General features: G+C 38.7%; 1 protein-coding gene across 4 annotated transcripts in view; it reads left to right on the plus strand.

Annotated features, from left to right (window-relative positions):
* LDB3 (LIM domain binding 3) overlaps positions 1–15,812 on the plus strand; it is a 129,561-nt gene that overhangs the window by 42,994 nt on the left and 70,755 nt on the right. For all 4 annotated transcript variants that reach the window (XM_064464808.1, XM_064464804.1, XM_064464807.1 and 1 more), the window contains exon 4: positions 13,371–13,446. In XM_064464808.1, the coding sequence (XP_064320878.1) occupies positions 13,371–13,446 (76 nt within the window). The remainder of the gene's footprint in view (positions 1–13,370; positions 13,447–15,812) is intronic.

A 15,812-nucleotide genomic window follows, 5' to 3' on the forward strand; every position in this document is an offset into this window, starting at 1 on the left:
TCACAGATGATGCTTTTGCTCTAAATTTACACAATTCATAGAATCTCCTCTTCAGTACGACATTGCTTTTTGATATGAGCTATTAGTTTGCATTGGTGACCCATTCAGCCTCACGAGACTTATATGGGAAAAACAAATGACAAAGACTGAAAAGTTATTCTTTTTTTAATAGTGTTGTTTCTTAGGTGATATGGGGCTATTCAAAAAGTTGTGCTCAGAGGCATCAAGCTGGTTTTCACTTCACACAATTCAGTATTTATACAAGCTAAATCCTACCAGTGCGTGATCTCAGCCAACTGACGAATGCTTAGAACCCTGTTAAAGATCCAGTATCCTAATGTCTTGAACAAGACATCTCCACGATATTTGGGAAGTTTTATTTTTCAAGGTATGATTAATCTGTTTTCCTAGGCACAAGGGAAAGTACCTAAGTACAAAAGGATAGTGGCAGTTTAGTCACCTGCCCAAAATTTACAATGAAATATGCTTCCAACAAAAATAATTTTACAAAGGTTGTATTGGTGAGAAAAAAATAGTTAACGAGAAATATGGGAGCAGTCACTAGTAATTTTCAGCCTCATAAGAACAAAACAGGAGAAACACAAAATCTCCTGGGACTTGGTTACCAGGAAAATGACTGTCCTAAGAGATCATTTTTACTTTTTTAGACATGGCTTGCAGTAATGAAACTGGAGTGGAGTGTTCTACTGCTATGGAGAAACAAAGCTAGTTTCCATGAGTAACACAGACATCGGTACACTCAGTTATGTAATTTGCATAAAAGTTTAGAAACATTGGAAATTCTTTCAAATGGAAAAGGTATATATGTGCATTAGGAAATTGACTGTTGTGATGGGAAACCTAAATTTTTATGATCTTGGATGTTTATGTGAAGTAGTCACGTGGCTCTACAGAGTATGTTTCAAGGTCATAGAGTTCCTTAGGAGGCAATCTGTGGCTTGGTTTCACTATCGCAGCACTGGAAGTAGAAATGAAGTTGCTTGTTTAGTCTATAAGGCCATGGAAGAAGCAGTGGAACATGAAATTTAGACATAAATGCTCTGAGACAGAAAGCTTTTTATTTTTCTAATGGCCCTTGGCTCTCAAGAGCGATGGCCTTCCCTTTTATTGATCCTGGCCGTGAAGGTTTCATGAGCATTGTTTATAACCTGACAGTTCAGACAGTGTTTGCTGCTACTCACTTTTATTATCACACTTAAGTTCCCTATGGGGGTTTCTTTTTCAGGGTGGGGCACTGGTTATTTTTTATTTGGCTGTCAAGAAAAGCTGTACATGGTGTCAGCACTTGTGCAGGACATCAAATTGCAAGACCTCAAATGTAGCAGAAGGGAAGCATTAAGAATGCCCATTCGTACTTTCCTGCCTGAACAATGACAGTCTGCTATATAAACTTAGTTTTTCTTCAAGTACCATCAATCTGCACTGTTCAAGGAACACTGTCATAGCTCTTCAGTGAGTGCTTAGTGCACAGGGCTGGCCTGAGTGGAATTCTCCATGTTTCAGTCACGTAGGTATCCCATTATGGGTTCAGGAATTTGTGGATATCAAGTCTTTTTCTGACAGCTTCCTTCCCTAAACTCCTTGTTAAATTTGTTCTTATCACCTCACCCATGCTATGTTTTCACATGAAACCACAAAGTTAGGATGGAAGTCTCGCCAGCTATGCAAGAGGTTTTATCAGACAGCCAGAAGTTGTCTTGTTACTGGCTTGAGAGAAATGCTGCATTTTCTGACTGCTCATTTTCTGAGTCTGGCTGCCTAGTTCTCCAGAGCCTGCAGCATGCCTCCCTGTTGTCCTTTTGTGAAGTTAAAGGATGCAGACAGGCATGTGGCAGGGAGTTGAAGTATTTGGGCGATTCCTGCAGAAAAAGACTTGTGATCTGGTGGTGTAGAAGTGTATGGGACCCTCTAGTTTAGAAGGCAAAACATGTCTAGGAAGTGAATTCTCTTTTGCTGAAGAAAAGAGCAGCAGTGAGGTGAGAAGGAAAGAAATTTCTTTGGCACTGTAGTAGTACTCCATGAGGCGTGATAGTATCCAGGCAAACAAGGCTGATATTCTGGGGCATCAGATACATACAAGGGAAGATGCAGCTTGTTCCTTAGAAACCTACGTTACTCTAGATGTACTGAGGGGGGATTGGTGCTCGTTCTGCTCTGCTAGACAATGCTGTGGAAGGCTATGATCATACTCTGTAATGACCTGGGTTGTCATGGAAAAAGACATTACTTAGCTTTTAATATTTTTGTGACCTCCTGGAGTTTAGTTCTCAGTCATTTTTCAGTATCAGTTTCTAATCAGTTACTTGAGCTACACAGCTGCCCCCAGGCATTTTAGTTCTGGGCCAGTCAAAGTTCATCTTTAACTGGCTGGCTGTCGTACAGATACTAGGCCATAAACTTATTGTCCTACAGTATTCAGTTCACAGGTGAAAAATGAAATGCATGCCAAATCTATTTTTATTTCATATGAATGGTTTTCTTTTTTAAATTCACAGTAAATGCAATGCATGAGAGGGCAACACGTTTCACTGGAGCATCCACAACATTCATTTGATCTTAACTCAAGGAACCTGATCAGCCTCCTTGGAAAGGATTCACCACATGTACTGGCTTAGCTTTGGAAAGTGCTGTAACATGAGTGCGCCTCATTCTGCTGGCACACACATTCCTGTGACACTCTAAGACTCCTGCCTTGGTGTCACCCTGTGCTGCTGGAGAGGAGCAGGAGAGGCTCAGGCTTTCTGTGCCTGGTGTGTGTTGACACAACCTCCCCCTCCCAGGGCATGCCAATGATGCTACCATTCACTTCCAGACAGTCACAACTGACTCTCTTTTGCTGGAAAATCATGAGCTTAATAATCCTTTTCTCTAGTGAAAGGGAAAGTGTCAGAGGCAAAGCTATGAGAGACTTATGGTAAATATTTAATAGCTTTCCTTTTTTGTGCAGCACCAAAAGATGGCTGATCCTGCAGTATTTATTTCAGGCCTACTATAAATAAAGCATGTGGTGACAGCAAACTGCAAGCAAGGGGAATTCAGTGGTTATTGTAAACTGCTTTCTTTTGTCTGAAGCTGTGAATGGTAACCAATTCTGTGCATGGTTTAGGTCTGCTGATGGACACATTTTAAATCAGATCCAGATTTAGGCTGTGTTTATGCTCAGAAGAATTAGAAGAGGGTATCTGTCCCAGTTTAAGAGTAAATTTAAACTATATAAACAATATTGATGAAAGCACAGTCTGAAATAGTGGTACTCGGACTATTCTGCAGAAGCATTTCCTGAAATCATTGTAGGAGATGATTAGTAAAAATAAACAAAGAATGAAAATATGGATTTGGAAGTTTTTTTCCCTTCTCTGAATGATTCCATTACATTCATCCAACTAATGATGTTTTCATTCAAGGACTGCTTACATATTACAGGTAGAATCTGAACCCATATGAACGTGACTTTTTTTTTAAAGGAACACTAATGCAAGTGATAATTTAGTAGTGGTCATGTTCAGCATTGTGAATATATCTCCTGAAATCCATTCTTGGAGGGACTAAGTTTTTCCTGGGTGTTCCTGCCTTTCTGACTGCAATCTTAAAACTATGAAAACTGAATGCCCACTACTAAATACTGCTCCTTGGATGAGGCTGCAGCAACACTTTTATACTCCAGAGTCTCACCTGGGACTCAGCAGCTCACGTAGCAGCATTTAAGAGTTTAGGGAACAAGGGCCACACCAAGACTCCAGTAAGAATCTCTGAATTACTGGATGCAGGAGTGAGGTGTCTGTGACCACGTCAGACTGGATTAAGGATACCAATGCCTGCCTTCTGTCAGAACACAGTATTTAACAACTCAGCCTTAGGTGTTGACAAAGATGTGCCATCTGCATTTGGTGACATTTCACTAGAAATTATGGACTCTTATCATATTTTTTAAGTACAAATATATTCGTATTGCCATAGAAATATAGCGTGAAGTTAAATGACACTTAAAAAAGTCAGAGTATAAAAAGAAAAAATGAAGCTCTGTCCTTTAATCCGTTCCCTTGAGTTCTACAGAAAATATGTTTAAATATGCCAATATGATTCTCAGCAGGATTTAAAGGTTAAATTAAGAAAATACTGGCTAAATATCACAAAGCAATAAATTCAAAGCTTGTTCAATGTTAGATATTCCATGTGATGTGCTCTGGAATAATTATGATCTACACTGGGCGAAGTACTGAGATCCATGATGATGCGGACAGTCTGTGTTCAGACCCTCCATAATTCACTCAGTGAGAACCTTAGCCTGTAGGTAACTGCATGTACCTGTACTCAGGTGATACAAAATCTACCTTCAGAGAGGTAAGAAAAGCAGAGTAGTCAAAAAGCTGCTTAAGTGCTTTACTGCATCACAATGTGTATAAATTCAAAATTTTAAGCAGATTAGTAGAAAAAGGAGAGGAATGCTAATGGTGGATGTGACATGATACTAGTTAGTTTATTTTGCATAGACGTGTGACTTTAGAACTTTTGAGAGCCATCTGCCTCCAATAGCCAAGGTTTCCTTTGCAAACTTCTGATGATGCTGTGTGCTCAAAGCATTAAAAAAGATGTATCCTGCCAGCAGATTAAGGAAGCTGAGAGAAGTGGTCCTGCCTCACTCCTTGTGAAATACAGGTGAATCCCATTGCACGCCCAGTTGTCTCTGTACACAGGTATGAGAGGACAGTAGAATTTGTTAATAGATGTCAAGCTAGCATTTGGACAGGGCTGTGAGTTACCATCTTTGGGTAGTAACATTTAATGCTGTTAAAATTAATGAACAGCTTTTTCTGTGGTATCAATGTCAGTCACTGCAATAAATATAAATATATTCCTTACATGAGCAGTTTAATTGAGTGGATTGCTATTTACACTCACTGCATAAAGTGTCCTTCTTAGTTTTAGAAAAGAGCCTGGCAACTGTGGATATATGCCAAGGCTTTAAAGGGCAATGAAGTTTTCATTAGAACAAGATTCTACTTAGGGATTAGGACTGTTCTCAGAGTGCACATCACTTTTTCTCCCCTCCCAAATACCAGCTTAGAGGTGAGGTTAAAAATCATTGTTTTACTTGTCTAAGAAATATTCTCTGTATGAACTAAGGATAATCCCCATGTGAATCCTTTCACATATTATATTGCACTCACCATGGAAAGGTCAAGATGGGTATCACGGGCACATCTCACCAGAGTCAATGAACTGACACCACTTACTAAATACAGATGACAGTTGTAATCTTTCAGACAAATAGTTACTGGTTGCATTCTGCAATAAGGAAGTCAATATGTTACCCAAAATGTTACGGAAGACAGGAAGGTCCCAACGTATTGGTGTTGGGACCTTTTCTTATTGATTAACATCGATTAGCTTAAGTGTGGTTATGTCAAAATGTAAATTGCACACTTGAGGCTAATTGGAATGGATGATATAGTATTTTGAAGGAGTGGAATGAGGAATTGTGAGGTAAGATATGAAGTCTTGACTAGACCAATCTTGTAATGCATTATTTGTGCGTGTGAGGGTTGTAGTTTCCTTTCGATCTTTCTTGCCCACCAGTCACTATAAAAGCTGTCAGGCCTCATTCTTTTTTCACAAAGCCTTAATCTTTAGTGGCCCCACGGTTTCTGAAAGCAAGAGCAGAGATACACCAAGGTCCATTTTGCCTGGCTTTCAGGCATCTTCAGGGGTTAGCCACCTCTTAGTTTCTGTGCTCTCTCTGGCTGGTGTCTGTTGCGGCATGGCAATGCTGAGCACTGGGCACAGGCTGGCCCTGTGGTGTTTCTGCCTCACTGTAATGACGACTTCAAACAGTACTTGAATACCTCAAAAGGAAACAAAGTCTTCTGGCAAGTTCTGGCTAACTTTCTTGACTTAGTCTTAAGACACTAAGTTGTATTTCCAGTCAAAGTCTTTCAGATATAGGCATTAATGGAAAGCTCATTGAAGTGTTTTAGCTTGGAAATAGAAAAAGGGAAGGCCCAAATGAGGCAGACTGTAGGTAAGATCTTCTTATCCATGTTCACTAATCTTTCTCTCTGATATATGTCAATTAGAAATGCTCTAAAAGCCACGTGGCATGCAGAAAGTCCACATCAAAAATAAGAGGAATTACAGGAAAATCAGCTAAGTAAATATGCTTCATTAGCAGCTTCAGGAAACTAAAGAAAGTAAATTGTGGTCAGGATACTTAAAGTATCCTGAGTTAGGCTTTTGCTTTTAAAAAATGTTGAGTGGGAAGGGGAGCAATAGACTTCACCTGCATGGTATTAGAAATCTGTTTGGATTTGTGCAACACTTGAACTCCTCTGTATGAACAGAAGGCAGTTACAAAGCTTTATATCATATTTGTGAGTCATTATATCTTTGAAGGTTGGCTGTCATTCCCTGATTCTGGAGCTGGCTCTTTAGGGTGATGCTCTACAGCAGTCCCCAGTGCTGCTCTGAAATCTGTACCTAAATGACTTTCACCCTTAACGAAGCTGTTTAGAAGCCAAGAGTTGCAGGACCGCAGTGGAGCCTGATGATAATTGAATGGGGGTAGTCTAAGCCTCAGGTACACTGTCTGCATGGCAGGCAAAAGTTGAACAGGGGGAAATCACTATGGTTCACTTCAGATATTTATCAGCTAAATAACTTATATAAATATTTGATACTTGATTCTTCAAAATCGTTTTTTATTATGTTTACTGGGGAGAGTTGAGTCGTATCTCAAGACCAGGGTGTGGTAGGCAACATACAAGCACTGAATCTTTATTCTGTGCCTCTTCTGCTCTTTATTAATAATAGCTAATTCTTTGATCTACAGTATTAGATCCTTTCACAACCCAAATGTTTTTTTGTGATTTTCTTAAACTAATAAATTATTTTGTGTATGTTTACCTCAAATAGATTTATTTTTAACATCTCTCAGTCATTATAAATAATCAATATAATAATGAAATCGCTAATAGTAAATAACTACGCTGAACTAAGAGATTTCAAGTGAGACACTGTATCTGAAGGTTAAACCATTACGCTTTGATCCCTCTCTGATAATTCTGATTGTACTCCAGCCTCTCGCTTTTGATTCTGTAACACCATTCTCTATAGCTAGGCAATCCAAGTTCTGCATTTAGCCAATTTATTATTGAGATGAGAATAGTGCCTTCCTATTTATAATCAATACCTGTTTATATATTTCTGAGTATTTGAAGTACTGTGGTTTTGCCTGCACTGTGCTGAAAGTACCCCTTCTATTCTTCTTCATGTTTCTGCTGTTATTTTAAAGCAAGCTTTGAGAGGATCATCTGATGCTTTTATCCGATCAGTAATAGCCATAGAAAACATGTAAATGAAAAGTAGAAAGTAAAAAGAAACCATACTCTCCCTCCAATAGAATCCTGTTTCAGCCTAGTTAAAATGTATTTTACTTGTTAATCTTATGCTATTCAAATTGAGTTAGTATGGATAACTAGAAAAGCTGTGCAAAACTCCTGTAATGAAACCTGAAGCCAAATGTGCATTTGGATTGGGTTAACATGAAAAATTCAGGTAAGTAGCATTGTGATTATAAACTGTGGATGAATGGTCTCAAGTAAAACTAGTAAAAGATATATTTGAGCTTAAAACAAAGTAACTTAGCTGCGTGAGAGATTTGAATGATAATATAGTGATGTCAACAAGGTTTTGTAAGCTACAGTAGATCACTGTATAACTGAGTGATCTGTTTGGTAATTCACCATTAAAGCAAGCTTATTTTCAAATTCTTATCATCTATTATTACTTAGTAACAAAGTTATGGATTTTATATAAATTAAAGTATTTTTTCAACAGTGTTGATGGCAATACACTGCTACATACAAATTCAATTCATGACAGCATAAACAAGTTCTATAACTGGATGACATTTCCTGGGGATGAACCCAATTTCTTAATGGGTTACTTAAGTTTTCAGTAGTGATAAGGAGAGGAAGGGTTTGGAAATGGTTTAAAAGTAGGACAAAGACAGAAGGAAGAGGACAGCAAGAAAAATAACCTGCCTCAAAAAAAGGTGTCCATGCTCCATGGAGTTTAAGTGTGGGGCTTGCCATGTGCGTTGGGTGAGTGCCAGGCACGTGCTCAGCATCCGTACTTAGTACTCTTTGGAGAACCGTCACACACAGAGCAGAGCAGCAGGGGTTCAGGCAGAGCCTCCCCACTTGCCCATAGGAGCTGCTGGGATGGAGGAATTTTCGGGTTGGTACTGAGTCAGCTAAGAGGAGATGGAGGCATTGGGAGCCAGTTGCTCCGTACAGGAAGGAACAGGCTGGAGGGCAGAATGTGGGCAGTTCAAGAAAGAAGGAATTTTGGCATAGCAGGAGGGAAGGAAAGAGTAAAGCAGATGCAACAGTCACTGTGCAGATGCCACAGAAGTAGAAAGGGTCAAAGAGAACAGGAAAGTAGAATTTGCTTCTCCAATATTTTTTAATACATACTTCTTTTAAAAAATTGCAGCTTTATGCATATTATCTCCAGTATTATCTCCGTATTATCCCTTCCTTTCCTTTGTTTCACAAAAATCTCCAAGGCTGTTTCCCTTTTCTTTTCCCTCTCTATCCCTTAATGTTTGCAGCTGCCCCTGACTCAGATCCCTTCTAAGGGAAAATGGGTAATACTCTTACACAGATTTTTTTGGATAGCAGCTTCCCTTTAGGTTGGTGCCGCTTATGCATAAGAAGTTTTTGTCCATATATTTCTGTGGGTATGAACATTAGGTCTGGAAAGCATAATTGCCTGTCTTGCAATCCGAGTGCAGCACAATGCAGGGAAATAATTAACAAATCAGTCATCCAGCCAAATGCTAATATTTGCATTCACCATTGATAGATAGAGAGCAAAACTGCTGATGGAAATACTTTTCAATTTTATTGCAGGCACAGATGATACCCTGAGAGAGGAAAAGTAGGACTCATCCTAGCCCCAAAGTGATCGCAGTTATATTTGAAGTACTGTGAAATGTTCAAGGTTTTGTCTTTGTGATTCTCATCGGAGTCACTAAGACTGTTTGCTGATGTCCCAGCCAGGGCTTAGATAATTAAACCATGGTATCAAAAGACTCAAGATTTTCTGTGCAAGACTTACAAACAGGAAGAAGCTTCTGTTTGGTGACTTAATTCACTGTTTAGATGAAGATTTAACTGACACATTACTGATCTTAGCACTTAATAAATGGACACCTCAAATTGATAACCACGAGTAATATTTAGTCTGTCCCATTTATGTCTCTTCCCCCAGGCCCTACCAAATTGTCTCTAATATTAATTGCATTAAAACAGATATATTTCAGAAGCCCAGTTCTACATGCTCTGTTGTTTTTCATCCTGCTGTGTGCTCACCCACTCCACTCCAGAATGACTCCATTTCAGTTAGGTGATAAGTAAAGTATGTGAAATGTTTTCTAAGCATTTCTAATGCTAATCTAATCTGTTTTATTACCTTTGCATGCACTTAACCCCTTTTCATTTTCTAGTGTTTGAAATATTAAGATACAATTATGACGATGCTCAACAAGGTGTAAGTGGTCATGTGTAACAAAACGAAAGCAAAAGCTTACTGTAAGAAAAGAAATGTTGATTTGGCTGTTCTGAGAATTAGAAAAGAGAATATAGACACTGACTGGTGAAGGTGTGAAATATACAAAAAAAAAAAAGCCACATGAAGTGAAAAAGAGCTTTTATCTCTTTGATCATGCCACCTCTCTGCAAGTTACGGTATTGTGCTCCCCTGAGGACACTGGTTAAACTGATAGTACATTACAGAACTCTCCTGCAGCCCTTCCTTAGGCAGGCAGCTCCTCCTAATGCAGCTGACTCCTAATGAATCTTTATTGTGAGTGCAAAGATACCAGGATTGAAGTCAAGCGCTCTTCAATTAAAGATGTATTCAGGTAGGTGGGAACAAGTTAAAATTTTGACAGCCATGTCAGCAGTGCTATCAAAATTGAACTGCTTTACAAAACTACATCCATCTCATTTTTGAACTTCGTTAAGAAAGAGAACCAGTACTGAGGGAGAGGGGAGATCTGTCTGTGGAAAGGAAGGGAATTTAAAGAATACCAGAATGATGTATTTCATCATCATTAAAACTGTTTTGAATTTTCATTTGGAAATGAGTTTTTTGTTTCCATTTTTAATTTTGAAAATATAGAAGAAAATATCTAAGAGTTGAAATCAAATTAATTGCTTCAGGAAAACAAACTTGGTAGAACATTTCAACATCAAATCTAAAATAATCAGTCATTTGTGCAATTTGGACTTTCATCCTCCTCATAGCCCTGCTAAGCAAGTACACTCCCAGAATGTTTGGAATAAAATAATTTTGCAATCAATGGATTAAAATGTAAACCTGGACACACATGTTTACAACAGCACCGTCATCACCTGAAAAGCAGCCTTGTGTTGCCGCAGGATCTGATTCATCTAGCAAAAGAGGGAGGAAAAAAATGTCCTGAACTTGCAGATGTTTTCCCCGGAGGAGTAATGGCTCTTATGTAAATAATCACTTTATTCTGTAAGTGCATACACTTTCATTCCACAAATTGACTTCACCTCTTCTGCCCTCTCCTCTGGTGCAAGCCCCTGCTAAACCTAGCAAGCCTCATCATTCTGTTTTTAAATATCAAAGCTATAAATGTCCAGGGCAGAGTTATGTAGGAACTTCATTGTTATAAAGTAACATCTTGAAACATCAAAGTTGGTGTGAAATAAAAATCTTGGTTGGGTAGCACTGTGAATGACAGATGTAGCTTATCAGTGGTGTGGAATAAATACAGTTTTTTAACATCATCTTCTGCGGTCGGATAATGAGTGAGGAAAAATAGACATACAATAAAGAGCAGAAGTGATGGAGTAGTCTGGTAAATAAATTCCTTTGCTGCAATACAAATATTTTCCATTTATGCACCAAAGATGCAGTGTGTGGTTGTTTGCTATACCTCTGTACCTGAGAAGCAACATTTACAGTGCTGAGCAAATTTGGCACTAAGATTCATGATCAGTGAGCAGAGCAGAGGGGACACGTAGTGCCTGCTCTGCCCGGCTGTGGTCTTGAGTATGTGCAGGTCCCCCCGTGTAACTTCACAGAAATAACTGGGTGTACTCAGAAATGACACCAATGGAAGGAGGATTGGAATCTGCCCCTAAATCTTTGTCTGTTCATAAATTGTCACTGTCAATTTTCAGCAACTCTGTGTTCTGGGCTGCAGCTGATTTTTTTTCTTTCTCTTTTTTGCTGTCTTTCTTGATACATGTGCCTGTCTCATGAATATGATTTATTGTTTCTCTTTTTAAGCTAAAATGGTTGGAGGAAGGGGACACACTCACTCCTGAGGGAAGTTCAGTTAGTAACTCACCAGAGGAAAGTTTGTTCTAGGCAGTTAGTGGTTAGCTCTTGTTCTTAGAACTTGAAGGTATATATTTCTCAGATAATTATGTCTTCGGGAGCATATTGTGATGTGTTCCAACTGTGAGTCTCAACGTTAGTGCCGTTTACAATTTTCTAGCCTCTTGTTTCAGGAATACTTTGTCAGTGAATGTCACAGGTTAATTACCTATTGTTTAACAGAACGTCAGTTTTCACCGTTTCCTCAAAGGGTGTTCATTGTCCTAGCATCTCGTTGTGAGGGAGGCATCTATTGCATCATCTTTGTTTTCAGCTCTCAAAGGAGCATAATTTCTGTATCTTCTATATGGAAATCTTCCAGTTCCTGTAAGGATTACTCCTTTTTCCTAGTTTTTTTTGTTTGTTTGTTTACTCCTGCTTGTGGAAATACTTTGTGTGGCAGCTAAAGCTAAATACACAGCTCAACATGAAGCTAGGTATTAACGCAGAGATTGCCACTATGGGTGAGCCCCGTTCTTGTCTAGCTCAGCTTTCTGTCGCTGATAGATGCCACTGCTAAGTATTTCAGAGGAAAGAGCAACACAGCCCTCAGTAAGGAAATAATGAACATAACACAGAAGGCTTTCTACTATCAGTCTTTTAAGTTGCGCCATGAAAAATGAGAATCTGTATGGCTACTTATTTTTACCCAGTCTGAAGCAGGTGTTGGGGTTTTTGTTCTAAGTATAAATATCTAAACCTTTCTGATATCTTGCTATTCTCATAGTCTCAATGATGTCTTGTAACAATGAGATTCACCTCAGGTTGATCAAGTACTCTAGGAAAAAATGTTTGCCTTTATAAATTTTATATATGTTGGCTTTTCAATTTCACTCAATGTCCAGGAATATAGTTTTATTTCCCTTTTTCTACCATTCATTATTTTCTGAGCCTCTGTAACATCTTCTCATAGTCATCTCCTGCCTAAAGCAAACAATTCTGAACGTCTCCATCACTTCTACTTGGTTTGTATGCTTTTAAGTAATTTTATTTCATTTTTGTACCTGTCTTAATTTTGAAATGTACTTTTTCAAGAGGAGAATTCTAGGCATAATCCTGATCTATAGGTTGACAGTAGGATATTAATGGTATCATTGTGATTCTTTTGACTATATTTACATTCTTTTCATTTTCTCTGGTGATCCCATGTGTACTGGAAGGATTTCAGGGGGATGTTTAGCATTATGTAGGTTCTCACAACACCACCCACAAATACATCTTCACCTACCTGAGCATCCTAGAGTGCTTCAGTTAGCATTTGTCACTGTGCTTGCTTTTTAATGTTCCGATGAAAGGGCAAACTGTGTGTTTTGAAAGCATTTTCGTGGGGTTTATTTTTGTTTTTTAAAGGACCATGTACATATATTTGTCAAATACGGGTGAAAGGCAGGCATTTGGGGTGGAGTGTGGTTAATTCAGTAGTGATCTGCTCCTTTTGAAACTAAATTGTCTGAAATGAAGCCCATGTTTCTTCCTGCAGAGAGGTTAAGTTTAAGCTATTAAATAATAATCTTTTGGGGGCTTGATCTTGAGATGCCTCAGTACCTACATTTAGTCTCTGCGTTTTAAGACAGTTTTAAGTCTCTTTTTCTAGAGTTATGCCCAAATCTGAATTTATCTAGTTGTGCCTGATTGTCACCTATGAAAATGCAGTTTGTCACTAGGTACTGGAAAACATATGATCTCCCAAGTCAGAGGCTGCTTCTGTAAATGGTGGCTTTTCATCATTCAGAGAAACGATATCAAACCTTTTCACACGTTTGAGACCTTTATAAATGAGGATGTAGAAAAAGCACGATGATCACTAGAGAAAGTCTCAGCTATCCTTAGCTTTCACTCTTGATGAAGCAGCATTTTTGTGTGAAATTAGAGCTGAAAAATAGGAGTCCAGATTGCTAATCTTTTTTTCTCTTGTTTTTTTGGGTTGCCAGATCTAAACGTCCAGTGCCAGTTTCAACCACAGCACCCAGAATTGACTCTCCCAGGGCTGTAATTCCCCACCAGAAGGTATGTGACACATTTCTCCTCAGCCAAAGTTAATACTATTTTTATCTACTGTGGTGAAAGACAAATACCTACTACAGGAAATAGCTTTTGCTCACCCCAAATAAGTAAATATTGAATGAATGCACAGGCAGCAAAACTGCCACAATGCAATGAATCAGTGATCTGTATTTTGCTAATTTCTGATTAGCAGAACCAAAGCATCCAGCTGTCCTCTGATGTGATCTGGTCTAATCTGTTCTGAGCAGTTTGTTTTCATCTAGGCCGCAAAACGCTACCAAAGCTTCTGAAAATACTGTGCCTCAGTGTATCCAAACCCTGACAACAACTGAAAAGGCACTGATTTGGAAAAGAGGACATTAGGGCATTTGAAACCTTGCATCATATTGCATTCTTGTGACATTATTCAAAAGACATGAGAATAACAAATAAAGAGGATAAGTCAATTTAATGAATAACAGCAAGTGGCAGAGGAAATGGATGCTTGGTTTCTGTTGTCAAAGCTCGGCATCTTCCATAAAATAAATGGTCATATTAGAATAAACAGCATTTATTGACTGTACCTGGCAACTCATCATCTGTATCTTTGGAGGCACTGAGATGCAAGGATACCCGAAAAATGGCATATATCCTTAGGCTCAAGCACTGGGTAGGACATTTGTATTGCTGATGCATTTAGCTAGATAAACGGAGAGGAGGTGAAATCTCCATTGCTGCAACTTTATCCCTCCTGTGAGTGTCAGTTTCCGCCCTAGCATGTAGTATAAATAAAAAAACACTGAAGATCAAAATACATGGGGAATTAGGTGATGTTCTACTGGTTTTGGCAGTTGTGACTTCCACAGATCAATTTTAAGTAATTTTTATAAACATCATGCTTTCCAAATTCAGAGCTCAGAAGATAACATCATCCCTGTAAACACTGCAAATATGTTCAAACTAACAGAAGAGAACGTACTTGGGAAGAATAATCTGATTCAATTTTATTTTGTCAAATTTAAAATGAACTTCTCTGGCTATTTATTAGCTGAGACAGAAATAATATTATTTCATGCCAGATCTTGTAAACTTTTTGGCAAGGGAAGATGAAACTGAGAATTTATCTTGCTTGAGTTGTTTCTGCTTATATCATGATTTTATAAACGTTAACTTGGAGAAAATTATTAGAAGGGTCACCAAACAGTACTGTGAAATTCCTAGAACAAAACCAATGGATTGTTATTTTAGTTAGACTGGTGTTCAGCTGCACCAACAAAGTAACAGGGGCAGGAAGGGGGAGAGAGTACTTATTTTCCCTTGAGAACTACACCGAATGCTGTTAGTTTTCAAGGCAGCAAGTAGACGTGTCTCTTCAGAGTTATTCACCAACAGATTGACAACTATCTTTTGGGACCCTCAGTAGCACCCCTGCAGGTATGACAAATTTGCCTACTTCCACCACAGGCACATCAAAGCGTTTATACAACAGATTTTCATGACTCTGTATTAGGTACATTTCTTCCCTGGCAAGTGCCAATTTTAAAATTACTGCCGTAGGTATTCAAAGCTGTTTATCACAGAAAATTCTTCTCCTTAACTACCAACCCTATAGAAAAGTTAACTCCACACACTGTAGGGTTTTTTTCAAGGTACTAAAACTGCCTTTGGCATGAAAGCTATAAAGTCACTTTACATTTCCTATTTTAACCCTTCAGTGAGAGATGAGGATCAAAGGACTCAACCCTTTTCCAAGAGCATGTTGTCTCACACCTAAGCGCTCTGTGCATTGGTGCTTGGGAAAGGTTTATAGGAGCTGTTGCAGGCAGCCTATTCTGAATGGACTACAGGCAGTACTTGCAGCTGGAAGAGAGATTTTTTCTTTCTGGAAGAAAAAGGTGGCATCTAGGAGAAGGTATGGTGGGAAATAGGGTATCTATCAGTATTCAGAAAGGTCTTCTCAGGTGTAGGGTCTTTGGCTCAGGGGTAAGAGGTAGCAGTAGAGTGCTGGAGTGGGGGGCCCTTTGCAGGTTAAGAGGTGTGACTAGTATACATTAGATGTCTCTAGTGTCTAGATGTCTCTAATGTCTCTAGTATACATTAGTAGACAACGGTAGTTTTTAACTGAAGAAAATAATCTTCTCCGAGCTTGGTTTGGAAGGGAATGAAGGCACTGAACCATTGGAGAGGTCTCAAAATCCAGAATAAAAAGTCGTTACCGATATAAACAGAGGTATGGGGATGTTACAATAAGGTATGTTATAGTAAATATATTTTAAAAATCAAGGTTTCTTTCCTTGTCCCTTTATTATTTCTAGTAACAGTACCACTGTAGAAATGAAGAATTCTGTGACACATAGGCAGAAGCTGTCACCTCCACATCACTGCTTGAC

This window comes from Phalacrocorax carbo, chromosome 13 (assembly GCF_963921805.1).
Source record: "Phalacrocorax carbo chromosome 13, bPhaCar2.1, whole genome shotgun sequence".
NCBI lineage: Eukaryota > Metazoa > Chordata > Aves > Suliformes > Phalacrocoracidae > Phalacrocorax > Phalacrocorax carbo.